This window comes from Chiloscyllium plagiosum, unplaced genomic scaffold (assembly GCF_037043375.1).
Source record: "Chiloscyllium plagiosum isolate Xiang-an unplaced genomic scaffold, Cpla_swu_hap1 HiC_scaffold_47, whole genome shotgun sequence".
NCBI classification, from domain to species: domain Eukaryota; kingdom Metazoa; phylum Chordata; class Chondrichthyes; order Orectolobiformes; family Hemiscylliidae; genus Chiloscyllium; species Chiloscyllium plagiosum.
The window spans coordinates 3,774,531-3,792,128 of NW_028270185.1; the positions used below are offsets into that span (position 1 = coordinate 3,774,531).

General features: G+C 44.5%; 1 protein-coding gene across 3 annotated transcripts in view; it reads left to right on the forward strand.

Moving 5' to 3' along the window:
* The first annotated feature begins 506 nt into the window (after positions 1-506).
* sae1 (SUMO1 activating enzyme subunit 1) overlaps positions 507-17,598 on the forward strand; it is a 109,161-nt gene continuing 92,069 nt past the window's right edge. For 2 of the 3 annotated variants that reach the window (XM_043680745.2, XM_043680748.2), the window contains exons 1-3: positions 507-639; positions 6,463-6,574; positions 8,072-8,245. In XM_043680745.2, the coding sequence (XP_043536680.1) occupies positions 548-639; positions 6,463-6,574; positions 8,072-8,245 (378 nt within the window). In that variant the 5' untranslated portion in view covers positions 507-547. Of the gene's footprint in view, positions 707-6,462; positions 6,575-8,071; positions 8,246-17,598 lie in introns of all 3 variants that reach the window. The other variant, XM_087983852.1, reaches the window with a different exon arrangement.

The following is a 17,598-nucleotide window of genomic DNA, read 5'->3' on the forward strand; positions in this document are numbered from 1 at the left end:
ACAAAACAAACTTATTGGAGGTAGCGCAGGAGAAGTTTATAAGAATTTTAAAATTAATCAATGAGATGTGGGCATTGCTAGCTACTTCCAACTTATTGCTCATCCCTAATGACCCAGGAGGCAGTTAAGAGCCAATCACATTGCTGTGGATCTGGAGTCACATGTAAGTCAGACCAGGTAAGAATTTCCTTCCCTCTAAAACATTTTGGTGAATCTGATGGGTTCTTAGAGCAATTTTGCAGATGCTGGAATGTGAACTGAAAGCAAACAATGCTGGAGATTGCAGCAGGTCAGTGAACATCCATGAGAGTGTGCCCACTCAGATGGGCTGAGTGGCCTGTGTGACAGTAATCAGGGAGCCCTCCCTGCCAGGGAGAAGCAGGAGAGGCACGTGATCTCGATGCTTTGTCCTCACCGCGCAGGGATCGCGCGTTGTGATGACGTCACCGCGCAGGGAGCGCATGTTCCCAAACGTCAGCTCGCAAGGTGCACAGGTTCCGGCGACGTGTTCGGTGGAGTGCGCGCGTTCAAAGCCGGAGTGAGCGCCATGGTGGAGAAGGAAGAAGCGGTGATCAGTGAGGAGGAGGCCGCTCAGTATGACCGCCAGATCCGCCTCTGGGGCCTCGACGCCCAGAAACGGTAACCGCTGAGGCCATCCCCACCCTCCACTCCGCACGGAGGCCGGGCAGAGGATCAGTGTCCCCGGGTAACGGCTATCAACAGACAGGGCAATTAAAGGGGCAGGCACCTTGGGATTTGCCAAATTTATATTGGAAATTAAAGGGGAAGTGTGCCTGACTTTATATTGGACATTAAAGGGGCAGGGACCTTGGGGGAAGTGTGTCTGACTTTATATTGGACATTAAAGGGGCAGGGACCTTGGGGGAAGTGTGCCTGACTTTATATTGGACATTAAAGGGGCAGGGACCTTGGGGGAAGTGTGCCTGACTTTATATTGGACATTAAAGGGGCAGGGACCTTGGGGGAAGTGTGCCTGACTTTATATTGGACATTAAAGGGGCAGGGACCTTGGGGGAAGTGTGCCTGACTTTATATTGGACATTAAAGGGGCAGGGACCTTGGGGGAAGTGTGCCTGACTTTATATTGGACATTAAAGGGGCAGGGACCTTGGGGGAAGTGTGCCTGACTTTATATTGGACATTAAAGGGGCAGGGACCTTGGGGGAAGTGTGCCTGACTTTATATTGGACATTAAAGGGGCAGGGACCTTGGGGGAAGTGTGCCTGACTTTATATTGGACATTAAAGGGGCAGGGACCTTGGGGGAAGTGTGTCTGACTTTATATTGGACATTAAAGGGGCAGGGACCTTGGGGGAAGTGTGCCTGACTTTATATTGGACATTAAAGGGGCAGGGACCTTGGGATTTGCCAAATTTATATTGGAAATTAAAGGGGAAGTGTGCCTGACTTTATATTGGACATTAAAGGGGCAGGGACCTTGGGGGAAGTGTGCCTGACTTTATATTGGACAAACTTATGGATGCTGGATATCAGAAACACAGCCAAACTTTTCAGAAGGGTCACTGGACTTGAACCATTGGTGGGTCAGTGGTTAGCACTGCTGCTTCAAAGTGCCAGGGACCTGGGTTCGATCCCACACTTGGGTGACTGTCTGTGTGGAGTTTGCACATTCTCCCCGTGTCTGTGGTTTCCTCCGGGATGTGCGAGTTAGGTAGATTGGCCACGCTAAGTTGTCCATTCTGTCCAGGGACGTGTAGGTTAGGTGCATTACCATGGGAAATGCAGGGTTACAGCGATGGGATAGGATTAATGGGTCTGGGTGGAATGCTGTATGCAGGGTCATTGTGGGCTTGTTGGGTCAAATGGCTGCACTGTAGGGATTCTATGGTTAAATCTGCTTTCTCTTCTCAAATGCTCCCTGACCTGCTGAGTTTTTCCAGCAATCTCTGTTGTCAGACTTTATATTGGAAATTAAGGGACAGGCACTGGGACCCTTTTTTTTCTTATTTTATTTGTTGACCATTGCAGGACACTTTGATGGTTTATAGGGAATTAAGGGACAGGCAAAGGAACCTTGTCTGAACATTTGTATTTTGAAATTAGAGGCCATTGCAGGGGCCTCTCAAGTTGCTGATATATGCATTGATAGTTGTCTTTTCTGCTTTATGATCAAGAAAGTTTCATTTTAAGGACATTAGATAATAGGTGCAGGAGTAGGCCACTCTGCCCTTCAAGCCTGCACCACCATTCATTATGATCATGGCTGATCATCCTCAATCAGTATCCTGTTCCTGCCTTATCTCCATAACCCTTGATTCCACTATCCTTGAGAGCTCTATCTAACTCTTTCTTAAATGAATCCAGAGACTGGGCCTCCACTGCCCTCTGGGGCAGAGCATTCCACACACCCACCACTCTCAGGGTGAAGAAGTTTCTCCTCACCTCTGTCCTAAATGGCCTACCCCTTATTTTTAAGCTGTGTCCTCTGGTTCGGGACTCGCCCATCAGCGGAAACATGTTTCCTGCCTCCATAGTGTCCAATCCTTTAATAATCTTATATGTCTCAATCAGATCCCCTCTCAGTCTTCTAAACTCAAGGGTACACAAGCCCAGTCACTCCAATCTTTCAACATAAGATAGTCCCGCCATTCCAGGAATTGACCTTGTGAATCTGCGCTGCACTCCCTCAATAGCCAGAATGTCTTTCCTCAAATTTGGAGACCAGAACTGCACACAATATTCCAGGTGCACTCTCACCAGGGCTCTAAACAGCTGCAGAAGAATATCTTTGCTTCGATACTCAATCCCTCTTATGAAGGCCAGCATGCTATTAGCTTTCTTCATTACCTGCTGTACCTGTATGCTTGCCTTCATTGACTGGTGTACAAGAACACCCAGATCTCTTTGTACTGCCCCTTTACCTGACTTGACTCCATTTAGGTAGTAATCTGCCTTTCTGTTCTTGCCACCAAAGTGGATAACCATACATTTATCCACATTAAACTGCATCTGCCCTGCATCTGTCCATTAGAATTTATTGGGGTTTTGTTTATCACATATTTTGGGATATTGCTGGTCACAAAATGACTCTTGATTCCTTCCACTTCAAATGTACTTTGAGGTGCAAGTCTTTGGTGATCTTGAAGCATTTGCACGTGCACATCTAGACTGCCCACTAACCTTGTCCCATTATAAATGTTCCAGTTTATAAACCTAACTCGTCATCTTTGAAGTATTGGTGTGGGATCTTTTCATGAGCCTGCGGAGGAGGATAAGGCCTTGACTTTGTCGTGTGAAAGAAGTCACCTCTAATAGTGCAGCCATGCTTGATCTTTTGTTCTGGTTTCTTTGAGTGTGATTTAAAATGGTGGGTCTGTTAATTTAGGTCAGTCTACTGCAAAATAAAAACATGGAAATTATTTTAATCAAAAGTTGAGATAAAGAATGTATTTCTTGAAAGGGTAATGGAAGCAGAAAACTTTCAGCCAAAATTTAATGTTTTGAAAGCAGAATGTTTGCATGGAAGGCTGGGGGGAGAGTGGGACTTGATAAATGGTTTTTGATTGAGCTGGCACATGCATAATGGGCTGAATAGTCTATGATGTGTTGTTCTGTAAAATTGCAACTTTCATCCAGGTTAATTATTTTAGAGCATACTTAGTCCAGTGAAGTTAACTCTATGATTTGTTCTTCCTTTGATCTGCACTTAAATATTTAAAAACAATCTTCTTGATTTTTCAGGATCTACAGTAGTCTTTTTGTATATTATTTAAGGTTGAGAAATTAAATTTAGGAGGGAAAAATTTTATTTTATCCAGAGTTTTTAAAAATCTTACAATAGTGAGTTTTTAAAGTACGCACCAAGTAGGTAATGGAGACCAGCAGATCCCTAAGGTGAGGGAAAATGTTTTCACATTGCTTTTCATGCAGTATTTAGAACATGGAAATTGGCCCCTCATTCATAGAGATGTACAGCACAGAAGCTGACTCTTTAGTCCAACTCATTCATGTCGGCCAGATATTCTAAATTAATCTATTCCCATTTGCCAGCACTTGGCCCATATCTTGTAGAGGTTTACAAAATTATGAGGAGCGTGGATAGGATAAATAGACAAAATCTTTTCCCTGGGGTTGGGGAATCCAGAACTGGAGCATATAGGTTTAGAGTAAGAGGGAAAATATATAAAAGAGACCTAAGGGGCAATGTTTTCACACAGAGGGTGGTACGTGTATGGAATGAGCTGCCAGAGGAAGTGGCAGAGGCTGGTATAATTGCAACTTTTCAGAGGCATTTAGATGGGTATATGCATAGGAAGGGTTTGGAGGGATATGGGCCGGGTGCTGACAAGTGGGACTAGATTGGGTTGGACTGAAGGGTCTGTTTCCATGCTGTACATCTCTACGACTCTATTCATTTACTATCCAGATGCCTTTTTAAATGTAGTAATTGTACCCGCTCCCGCTACCTCTGGCAGCTCTTTCCAAATGCGCCCCACGCACTGCATGAAAAGGTTGCCCCTTAGCCACTTTAATCTATTTCATCTAGATGTTACTTATGCTCCACATAAATTTCCTCCCATATGTCCTATACACTGAGCTTTTTATTCCTTTCATTCATTATTCAGCATCAATATTAATCCCTTCAGTTCCTGTAGTAGCGAGTTCCACTTTGTCACCATGTTTGGGTAGAAATGTTTTTCCTGAATTCCATGCTAGTCTTGTTAGTGAGTGAATTTTTTTATCATCCCTAGTTTTCATTTGGTCTGAAATTGGCAACATCTTCTCAACATTGTTATGCCCCGACGCTGGTAAGGTTCCCCAATTTATTTATAGTTGTTAGCATTCAGCTCCTGAGCAAGGAATGAATAATCTTAGCTCTCCTTCACCTACCCTCTTGGTTGCAACAAAGTGAATTAAAAATGATCCCTTCCCTTGCAGCTGCCTTTGTCCCACACCTAAATTAACTTTTAAGAGTAGTCCAGGTAAGTTGGGTTTGTGGAAATAATTAAGAGTAAGTTTTTAAATTGCTAAATGCAAGATGAATTAGGAAAGCAACACATGCGTGCACATACACATGAAATGAGAGGTGAGTCCAAAGAGAACGTTTTTAAAAACTGTGGCTCAGTCTCTGAATTCCTGTGGTTGTTGGAGTGGAGGTTGTTGATAGCATTGATATTGGTAGTTGAACTGTCATTTTCACAATCCTAAGTTTTGCAGATTGGCTGAGATTCAGTAGTTTTGATTCCTTACAACCATGACTGAATTCCAGCATTTGGGGTGAGAATTTGTTGTTTACTTTCCTTTTTTAACTGGTTTTCAGCACTGAGCGAGAGAAAGATTTACCTGCAAAACACAAATAACTAGGAGGTTGACTGTGACATTCACATCAAGCTATGAGCTAACATTCAATCCCAGGCTGGGGTACACCAGTGTTCAGTCCCACTTATCCACTTCAGTAGCGTTGAAACCCTACTTGTCCTTGTATATTCTTCAAATGAAAAAGTACCCAATGTCTGTGACTGGGAGCATAACCTGCAGAGGGTGATGTACGATAGCAAATCTGATAGGAATCTATGTTAAAACCAGAGTTACAATGTGTAAGACCCTACTTCTTGTAAAGAAAACATTAAAGTATAATACCTTTGTGGGCAGCACGGTGGCACAGTGGTTAGCACTGCTGCCTCACAGCGCCAGAGACCCGGGTTCAATTCCCGCCTCAGGCGATCGACTGTGTGGAGTTTGCACGTTCTCCCCGTGTCTGCGTGGGTTTCCTCCGGGTGCTCCGGTTTCCTCCCACAGTCCAAAGATGTGCAGGTCAGGTGAATTGGCCATGCTAAATTGCCCGTAGTGTTAGGTAAGGGGTACATGTAGGGGTATGGGTGGGTTGCGCTTCGGCGGGGCGGTGTGGACTTGTTGGGCCGAAGGGCCTGTTTCCACACTGTAAGTAATCTAATCTAAAAACCTTGTAAATTGAAACACTACATTGTAATTTAGAAAATTAACAAAATAACCTTTAAAGTGTAAAACAAAAATCTAACTTTCTGCTTGTACAGACTTTGCCATGACCCCCTTTTTTTCCCCAGTACCATTCTGAATCTGCTTCTGTCTCTTACCAGCGCTGCTCACATCCAACCCCCTGGCAAGGGTTGGGAGAGCTTAAGTTGCAGGGCAGGTGCACAGAAGGGCTGTGTTTGGTAGAGTTAGAGAGCAGAGGAGATGATGGGGAAATGGCTTTCGTGATTCTCACTGCACCCAAATGAGATTCCAGCCCCAATTAACCACACAACACTAAATAGAAATATCAAGTGGGGTGACGTTAAATGAACACTTGCTGTATGCAGTTTTCACAGCATGGTCTAAGCATTTTGATGGAACTGAGGTCAAAGCAATTGGTTTCATTTAGGTTTGTTGGTATGTGAGATGCTTTTGTTTGACTGCTGTTGCTACTACAAGTAGTGAATGAATTACTGATGTTTGCAGGTTACGTGGCTCCCGAGTGCTGTTAGTGGGAATGAAGGGACTGGGAGCTGAAGTGGCGAAAAACCTTATTCTGGCTGGTGTCAAGGCACTGACTCTACTGGACCATCAGCAGGTATTCCAGTGACCTTCTGAAGCACAGTAATGGTGGTGCTTTTGGTTTTAGATTTTCTGTATAGTGGATGCTGATCTCAAAGCATTTTTAGTTTTTGACTGTACCTGTTGATTTTCCAAAATTCTCAAATTAATTCTGAGAAGTATTCAACAATTAATTTAATAATTCTGGCTGTCTTGGACTTTTCCTTTGTGGAAATCTACCATAAATGTGCAAGTCTCTTGCAACCATTCGATTTAATATGTATTATAACATGTAGCTTTGGTTCCAGTGTTTGTTTGGATAGTACTGTCATAGTAACAACAGCAAATGGCATTTATGCAGCCTCTTTTAATATAGTGAAGCTTGCATTTGTGACCCATTATATTAAATTTCAACAGTCAGAATGTGACATCTGTGCTGTGTACAAAAATGTTAATGGGCTGACAGCCTTTATAATTGAGAGTAAGAAGAGGGTATTTTGCTGCAGATCAAAGGGCAGTTGATGCTCAGTCAATTGTTAATTTTAATCCTTTTTTTTAATGTTGACCAAAGTTAAAGTTAAGGAATAATGGGCAAAGCCAGATTTATTGATTAGATTAGATTTTAGCAGGTTTTGAGAAGATTTGTAGCTCAGCTTGAGGTTTTTGATGTAGGTTTGTTCGCTGAGCTGGAAGGTTCATTTCCAGATGTTTTGTCGCCCTACAAGGTAACATCTTCAGTGGGCCTCAGGCAAAGCATTACTGGTGATTCCTAATGCACCTAACATTATGGGCAATTTAGCATGGCCAATTCACCTGATTTGCACATCTTTGGATTGTGGGAGGAAACCCATGCAGACACGGAAAGAATGTGCAAACCCAAGGGTGGAATTGAACTTGTGTTCCCTGGTGTTGTGAGGCAGCAGTGCTAACTGCTGCCCCGTGCCACCCATACAAGGTTAGTATAACCTTGATCATGTTGAATGGCAGAACAGGCTTGAGTTGAGCAATCTACGCCTGCTCCTAGATAAAAACAAAATCGTCAGAAAGTTGGGCTGGCAGCATCTTGTAGAAAGCGAAACAGTTGATGTTTCATATTGATGGTCTTCATCTCATGGATGATCACTAACACTGCTCTCTCTCTCCACAGATGCTGTCAGACCTGCTGAGTATTTCTGGTATTTTTCTGTTTTCATTTTAGATTTTAAGTATCCAATCTTGTATCCTCTTCCCTACATTAAGTACAAGTTTCCCAATAGTTTTGTTTGGACTCTGAAACAGTACTGTACTCATAGTATCCCAAACATTCAAACACAAAATCAAGTGTAAAAATGTAGAAAGCAGAATACTATGGAATACAGAAAACTGTAACAGTACAGAAAAGAACCCTAAGCTCACTATTTCCAGCATTTTCTGTTTTTATTTTGAAAAACATTGTTTCATAGGATTTGAACAAGTTTTAATGAATTTCTGCAATTTTAGCTGTGATCTTTTTTAAATTTCTCTCTTTCTCTACTACTCCTGGATGCAATGTTAGGCAACACCAGAGGATTCGAGATCTCAGTTCCTCATTCCTACCAGCTCTTTGGGGAAAAATCGAGCAGAGGCATCTCTGGAGCGTGCACAGAACCTGAACCCCATGGTGGAAGTGAAAGTCGATACTGAGAACATTTCAAACAAGTCACAGGAGTTCCTCGCCCAATTTGATGCAGTGAGTATTCCACACCCCTTTGTGTGTAGCAGCATTATTCTTCAGCCAACACTCTTGCAGAATTTTTTAACTCTTCGTTTTATTTAAGAATAAAATACAATCCCTACAGTGTGGAAGCAATCATTCGATCCATTGAGTCCATACTGAATTTCTGAAGAACTTCCCAGACAGACCCACACCCTTACCCTCTCCCCGTAACCCTGCATTTTCCATGTATAATCCACCTAGACCTGCACACTCCTGGACACGATGGGCAATTTAGCATGGCCAGTGCACCCTAACCTGAATATATTTCAACTGTGGGAGGAAACTCACGCAGACACTGGGAGAATGTGCAAACTCCAAGCGCCCGAGGGTAGAATCAAACCTGGGTCCCTGGCACTATGAGGCAACAGTGCTAACCACTGAGCTACTGTGCCTATTTAGATCCGTAATGAGAATCTAGCAGGTATCCCACATTTGGTTGCCATTTTGGCATTGTATTTCTTAGCCGTCAAGACATATAATTTTGTCCCCCCCACCTTATCTTTTATTGATCTTATTCTTTGCCACTCTTTCCCTGACCTCATTAAAATCTTGTTTGAACAGAGCCTGCAAATCCCATCCTTGTGTCTTACCACAAGCGACATTTCTTAATTCACAAACCTCCTCGGTGACTGGTGCTGTCTAATTCATCTACAGAAGCTTTGCACCTACGTCTGACCCAACCCTCGCCACAAACTGTGTTCCCCCTTGAGGATCATTGTATAAAAATTGAGACTTGGCAGAGAGGGTGTTGGATTAAATAGTTTACCCTTTCAAAGCACCAGTACAGGTCCGATAGGGCAAATGGTTTCTTTTTGGGCTGTACCGGGGAAATCTGAGGCCAATTGTAAAGCTTTACTACTGTTGTGTTAAACTAGCGTATTTGAGGATGATAGGCTTAGGTTTGAATATTTTTGAATCCAATCAGTCAGCTCAGTAATCAGTTTGTGTAAAACAAGATAATTATTTGGATTGAATGTGAGAAGAACAATATGAACCTGTTTCTCTTTAGTTGCCCCTTTGCTTGCTTTATGAAAAAAAAACAATGTTGCTTAAGTCCTGTGAATGCAAAATATTAAATGTTTGTTCCCAGTGGTTGGAGCTTATGGGCAGCCAGAGGGTCCCAGTGGTATCACGCGCCAGAGTGCTTGAGATACTTGTCGTACTGTCAGATGGTTTAGTAACTGAGAGAAAAATGACACTCTAGTGCTGTCCCACCAAGAATCTATGAATTCAACATCTTTCTAACCAGCTGCTTCATGCATTTGCTGGCCATACCAGTCATTCAGCCCCTCAAACCAACTCTATTCTGTCCTCCATTGAGATCATGAGTTGTATAGTCTACCAAATCAAGAGTTAAAAGTTGATTGGATCAAAATTTGCAAGATGAGAATTAACAAGGTAGATGTCAATAAATTAGTAGGACTTGGAGCTGTTGCCCAAAGAATTAGGAAATGAATATACTCCAGATGTGTCCAATTCTGGTTGCCCAGTTATAGGAAGGATATTATCTAGCTGGAGAGGGTTCAGAAGAGATTTGCCAGGATGTTGCCTGGTATGGAAGGTTTGAGTTATAAAGAAAGGCTGGGGCTTTTTTCACTGGAGCATAGAAGGTTGAGAGGTGACCTTATAGAAGTTTATAAAATAATGAGGGATTATAGATAGAGTTAATGGTGGTTGTCTTTTCTCTAGGATGGGAGATTTCAAGACTAGGGGGCACATTTTTAAGGTGAGAGGAAAGAAATTTTAAAAAGACATTGGGGGAATCTTTTTACACAGAGGAGTGAACTTCCTCAGGAAGTGGTGGATGTGGACGTAATTTCAACATTTAAAAAATATTTCTATAAGTACATGAACAGGAAAAGTTTGGAGGGATATGGACCGGGGCAGGCAGGTGGGAGTAAATTTAGTTTGGGATTGAGGTTAGCATGGACTGGTTGGACCAAAGAGTCTGTTCCCGTACTGTGTGGCTGTGAGAGAGGGATACATTTTATTTAGATTTTAAAGACCATTGAGAGGTATGGGATAAAGTGACAATATGGCATGAGGATAGACAGAGGCTGTGATCATATTGAATGATGGAGCATGTTTGAAGGGCATACTCTTGTAGCTGGTTTCAGTAGCAGAGTCCTATGTGCATGATCATGTATAAATTTGTTTTATTTTTACTTTCTCTTGTATGAAGTGATTCTTGATGAATGTTAAATGCTGCCCTGGCCATTTTTGTGAAACTTTCATGCAGAATTCACCTTAGTTCTGATGAAAATGAGTGGTTTACCATTTGTTAACTTGTGTTTTGCGGTATTTTGTGATTTGCACAAGTATTTGTATACCTCCGACATGCACATCCTAATTGGGAAGAAGGGTAGTAGAATGCATCGTAACTTTGTCTGTTTGGTGTCAGCATTGAAAAAGTGGGTTTATGGATTCTGCTGCAGTCAAACTGCTGGTGAAGGGTTTGGGACTTACACTAGATGGTGCAATTGCACCTTAGCTCAGTGGCATTCGGTGCCACAAAACATGTACTGTACGACATGGGACTTATAATAACACTAGTCATAGAAATGTACAGCACAGACATAGACCTTTTGGTCCAACTCGTCCATGTTGACCAGATATCCCAACCCAATCTGGTCCCACCTGCCAGCACCCAGCCCATATCCCTCCAAACCATTCCCATACATCTACCTATCCAGATGCCTTTAAAATGTTGCAATTGTACCAGCCTCCACCACTTCCTCTGGCAGCTCATTCCATAAACGTACCACCCTCTGTGGAAAAAGTTGCCCCTTAGGTCGCTTTTATTTCTTTCCCCTTTCACCTTAAACCTAGGGGAATTGGCCATGCTAAATTGCCCATAGCGTTAGGTGAAGGGGTAAATGTCGGGGAATGGGTCTGGGTGGATTGCTCTTCAGAGGGTTGGTGTGAACTTGTTGGGCCAAAGGGCCTGTTTCCACACTGTAAGTAATCTATGTCCTCTAGTTCTGGACTCCCCCACCCCAGGGAAGAGACTTTATCTATTTATCCTATCCATGCATCTCATGACTTTATAAACCTCTATAAGGTCACCCCTCAGCCTCCACCCCAGGGAAAACAGCCCCAGCCTGTTCAGCCTCTCCCTGTAGGTCAAATCCTCCAACCCTGGCAACATCCTTGTAAATCTTTTCTGAATCCTTTCAAGTTTCACAACATGCTTCTGAAAGGAAGGAGACCAGAATTGCACGCAATATTCCAACAGTGGCCTACCCAATCCCCTGTACAGCTGCACCACGACCTTCCGACTCCTGTACCCAATACTCTGACCAATAGAGGAAAGCATACCAAGTGCCACCTTCACTATCCGTACTTTCAAGGAGCTATGAGCCTGCACTCAAAGGTCTCTTTCTTCAGTAGCATTCCTTCATTAGAAGCACAGATTGGAATGTAAGATCTATTTCTATCTGTTTTATTGCAGAAAGATAAAATCTAAATAAATTTTAATGTCATTCTCAAATCCTGTTTGAAACCGTGGACAGGTTTGTTTAAAATCTGAACAACATGCATGTATTGGCCATTGGGAAACAACATATTTATGATCTGATGTATCCAATAGAAAGACAAACCTAGCTCATTGTCTTAACTTTTCATTCAATCGAAAACTTGCATTTTTGTGTCTAACCTTCAGTAACTGGATTACCTATTCTAAATGAAAGTGCTCCCTGCTAAACCTGAATGGACCTTTTTGAAGTTGCGGTGATTTGAGGGAATCTGCGTTTGCTGTGTTCTTCTTTTGACTTGCTCTGTAACGCATCCTTGTTAAACGTTCCATTTGGATGTTATGATTCAAATGCTGGTGTTGTTTCTGTCCTGCAGCTCCCACAGCACACACCTGACTGCACCCTTGAAACTTCCAGCAGGGATGTTTAAGAGCAGGGAAACTCTCTGCTGGTGCAAATTTGTGCTTGGGTCAGAGATTTTTTTTTTAGAAGTGGATTTTCTAGAAATATCATGACTTTGGTTGTGAAATTAACGTAGAAGATAGGGGTAGGCCATTCGACCCCTCAAGCTTGCTCTGCCATTCAATATGAGCATGACTGATCATCGAGCTCAATACCCTAATCCCGTGCACCTTCCCCCATATGCCTTGATCCCTTTAGGCAGAAGAGCTATATCTATCACCTCCTTGAAAATACATAATGTTTTGGCCTCACCCACTTTCTTTGGCAGTGAATTCGAGATTTGCCACTCTCTGGGTGAAGTTGTCCTCAACTCAGTTCTAAAAGGTTCACCCGTTTATTCTTTTCTGGACTCCATGCCCATCAGGCGCATCCTTCTTATATCTAACCTGTCTGGATTTAGTCGTATTTTATAGGTTTCTCAAATCTCTTCCCGCCACCACCACCAGCACCACATCAGTCCTACCATCCCTGCAATTAATTTAATTAACCTTGGCTGCGCTCCCTCTATAGTAAGAGTGGAGATCAAAACTGCGCAGAAAACTCCAGGTCTGGTGTCATCAAAACTCTGTATGATTGCACCAAGACATCCTTGTTCCTGTACTCACGTCCTCTCACAATGAAGGCCATCATACAGTTTGCCTCCTTTACTGCCTGCTGCACCTGCACGCTTACTGTCAGTGATTTGCTGCACAAGTACACCCAGGTCTTGTTGAACATTCCTCTTTCTCAAATTATTGCCTTTCAAATAATAATCTGCCTTGCCGTTTTGTGCCAAAGAGAGTAACCTCATATCTATCTACATTATACTGCACCTATCATGCACCTACCCACTCCCTCAGCCTGTCCAAATCACACTGCTATATCTCCGATCCTCCTCACAGCTCACCCATCCACCCAGCTTTGTGTCTTCTGCAGATTTTGAGATATTACGTTTAGTTCCCTTTCTAAATCGGTAACATAGCTATTGTGAGTGGCTGGGGTCCTAATACTGAGCCCACTAGTCACTGTCTAACTTTGTTTCCTGTCTCCGAACAATTTTCTACAACTTCCAATCCCATGCAATTCAATTTTACACATTAATCTCTTATCTGAGATTTTGTTGAAAGCCTTCTGAAATTCCAGATTAACCATGCCCCCGATTCTCCCTGGAGAAAGTGAGGTCTGCAGATGCTGGAGATCAAAGTTGAAACTTTATTGCTGGAACAGCACAGCAGGTCAGGCAGCATCCAGGGAACAGGAGATTCGACGTTTCGGGCACAGGCCCTTCTTCAGGAATGAGCAGAGAGTGTTCAGCAGGAGAAGATAAAAGGTAGGGAGGAGGGACTTGGAGGAGGGGCGTTGGAAATGTGATAGGTGGAAAGAGGTCAAGGTGAGGGTGATAGGTCGGAGTAGGATGGAGGCGAAGAGGTCAAGAAGAAGACTGCAGGTCAGGAAGGCAGTGCCGGGCTGGAGGGATTCGGCTGAGACAAGGTGGGGGGAGGGGGGATGAAGAAACTGGTGAAGTCCAAGTTCATCCCCTGTGGTTGGAGGGTTCCCAGTCGGAAGATAAGACGCTCCTCCTCCGATCGTCGCGTTGTTGTGGTTTGGCGGTGGGTGAGTCCAATGACCTGCATATCTTCGGTGGAGTGGGAGGGGGAGTTGAAATGCTGTGCTACAGGGTGGTTGGGTTGGTTCGTCCGGGTGGCCCAGAGGTGCTCTCTGAATCGCTCCGCAAGTAGGCGGCCTGTCTCCCCAATATAGAGGAGGCCACACCGGCTGCAGCGGATGCAGTAGATGATGTGGGTGGAGGTGCAGGTGAATCTGTGGCAGATATGGAAGTTTCCTTTGGGGCCTTGGAGAGAAGTGAGGGGGGAGGTGTGGGCGCAAGTGTTGCACCTCCTGCGGTTGCAAGGGAAGGTGCCGGGAGTGGAGGTTGGGTCGGTGGGGGGTGTGGATCTGACAAGGGAGTCGCGGAGGGAGTGGTCTCTACGGAAAGCTGATAGGGGAGGGGAGGGAAATATATCCTTGGTGCTGGGGTCTGTTTGGAGGTGGCGGAAGTGACGGCGGATGATGCGCTGTACATGGAGATTGGTGGGGTGGTAGGTGAGGACCAGTGGGGTTCTGTCCTGGTGGCGATTGGAGGGGCGGGGCTCAAGGGCGGAGGAGCGGGAAGTGGAGGAGATGCGGTGGAGGGCACCGTCGACCACGTCGGGGGGGAAATTGCGGTCCTTGAAGAAGGAGGCCATCTGTGTTGTACGTATTTTGAACTGGTCCTCCTGGGAGCAGATGCGGCGGAGACGAAGGAATTGGGAGAATGGGATGGCGTTTTTACAGGGGGCAGGATGGGAGGAGGTGTAGTCCAGGTAGCTGTGGGAGTCGGTTGGTTTGTAGTAGATGTCCGTGTTGATTCGGTCGCCTGAGATAGAAACAGAAAGGTCTAGGAAGGGGAGGGAGGAGTCCGAGACTGTCCAGGTGAATTTGAGGTCGGGGTGGAAGGTGTTAGTGTAGTGGATGAACTGTTCAACCTCCTCGTGGGAGCACGAGGTAGCGCCGATACAGTCATCAATGTAGCGAAGGAAAAGATGGGGGGTAGGGCCAGTGTAGTTGCGGAAGATGGATTGTTCCACATACCCTACGAAGAGGCAGGCATAGCTGGGGCCCATGCGGGTGCCCATGGCTACTCCTTTTGTTTGGAGAAAGTGGGAGGATTGGAAAGAAAAGTTGTTCAGGGTGAGGACCAGTTCGGTCAGTTGAAGGAGGGTGTCGGTGGAAGGGTACTGGGTGGTACGGCGGGAAAGGAAGAAGCGGAGTGCTTTGAGTCCTTCGTGATGGGGGATGGAGGTGTACAGGGACTGGATGTCCATGGTGAAGATGAGGCGTTGGGGACCGGGGAAGCGGAAATCCTGGAGGAGGTGGAGGGCGTGGGTGGTGTCACGAACGTAGGTGGGGAGTTCTTGGACTAATGGGGACAGGACCGTGTCGAGGTATGCCGAGATGAGTTCGGTTGGGCAGGAGCAGGCTGAGACGATGGGTCAACCGGGGCAGTCAGGTTTGTGGATTTTGGGCAGGAGGTAGAAACGTGCGGTGCGGGGTTGTGGGACTATGAGGTTGGAGGCGGTGGATGGGAGGTCCCCTGAGGTGATGAGGTTATGGATGGTCTGGGAGATGATGGTTTGGTGGTGGGGGGGTGGGGTCATGGTCAAGGGGACGGTAGGAGGAGGTATCTGCGAGGTATCCCGATTCTCCCTGATCAAGCCTTCAAAGAATTCCAGTAGATTTGTCAAGCATGATTCCCCTCTTGTTAATCCAGACTGACTGTGTGTGATTTTACTTAATTTAATAGCACAACTCTTAGAAAACACCAGGGAGGAATGTGAGCACTGCAGATGCTGGAGATCAGAGTTGAAGAGTGTGGTGGCAGGCCTGGCAGCATCCCAGGTGCAGGAGAATCAATGTTTTGAGCATAAGCTCTTCAAGAAGAACTTATGATCGAAATGTCGATTCCCCTGCTTCTCAGATGCTGCCAGACCCGCTATGCTTTTCCAGCACCATACTCTTCAACTATTAAATTATCAGCCTTCCAACTCATCAACTTCTCCAACAGCATTTCTGTACGGTACAGACTTGGTTTAGTTGCTCCCTTTCACGAAACCCTGTGTTCCCCATCATTTCTAGTGTTATTCATGTCCTCCTTTGAAGACAAATTTAAGAGTTAGTGTTTTAGTTGCTAGAATTTGAAAGATTGAGGTGGATGGTGAGGAGACAAGATAATAAAGCTTTTAATATATTGACTCATCCAAACTTGTAAATTGAGGATCCTTTTTGAACAGCTGGTATTAGAAAAGTGATTCAGAACATCATCCTGGACGTAAATACAGACTTAATTACTGCATGACCTTTGTAACGTTCAACTGAATTCGTTTTGTTTACGTCAGAATCAAAAATTAGTCATAGCTTGCTCTGGCATTTTTCAATCCTAATTGTATTTGTACCTCCAGCACTCTGTGCTGTATCTAAGGAAACACAATGAACAGTATAGCAAAGATATTTACTCTGATATCTTGGTTTTGAGGCACTTCTAGTTCATTGCTGGAAATGGATATTGCTGTGAACCATTGACAGCATTAGCTACTTCATTATCAGAGATACTGCAGTTGGACACAGATGGTCTTTCTCTACTGTGAACCAATAATGTCTGACAACCAACACGAAGCTCATTCTTTCACCATTACATCTTTAACTCAGACCACTCCAGTGGTAAATCTTAAAGAGTTGTCGCCTGTCTGCTAAGCAGAAGGCTCTCATATACTTAGGCTGTGGGCTGTTTCTGAACAAAATACTGCCCACTCATCTCGTTCGGATAATCGAGGTTCCTCTGTACACGTGTGTGTGTGTGTGTGTACACACACACACCCCCCCCCCCGCATCCCTCCAGTGGGGCTGTCTGTTCCTTCACGTCGGGCAGTTGACACGCCATTCCCGCATTCTGATCACTTAACCTGAACTATCAACCATCAATGTCCTTCTTCCCACCCCCCCCCCCCCCACCCACTGCCACCACCACATACCACACCCCCTCCCCACTATTGCATAAATACTGTCCCCTCCACACTTCACATCAGCTCTCATGAAGAGTCATCTCTACTTGAACTGTTAGCTTGCTCTCTGTCCATGGATGCTGTCTGAGCCCCTGTGACCTCTAGCATTTGTTATTTTCTGTATTCTCGGAGCTGGCTGGAAAAGGTGACAACCAGGTTGAAGGACAATCTGGTGATATCGTAGACCTCCCATGGACATAACTCCAAAACTTTCCTGTTACAGAAGAGTAATGAAAAACCTTGTCAGGTTAAGCTGTTTTGTAAAAATAAATTATCATTTTATAAGTGAAACTAAAACTGCTCTGATTAAATATATACGGTTACAATTCTGTAGATATCAAATCTCACCAGCTGTTTTGGTAATGGATCTGGTATTAAACTGCTGGCCCCAATCTGTGCCCCTTGCTTGGCCAGCTGTCCTGACCATTGTGGCCCTGGTGAAACTATTCCTATTTGTATTTGTTTTTAACTCTGCTGGTTTTGTGACCAGACTTAAAGGTCAATTTTCACTTCGCCTCACAAACCTGGTGAAAATGCACAATCTGTCTGCAATTTAAATTAGGAGCAAGTCTCTCCTGGTGAGTTTAATTGCTTTTCTGACCATATTGAGCTAAATTTGAAACTAAAATATCTTTTTTTTTTGGGGGGGGGGGGGGGTCGGTGGAGGTTAGGATTTGAAGTTATAATTGGCATGCTAAGCCAAAGTCAGTCTAATCTTTTATACCTCCTCATACTCCTTAGATTTGCGTGTGTCGAACAGGGGGATGTGACTGTTTTACTGTTTCACTATTGTTTGGCATTTGGGCAGCCAGTG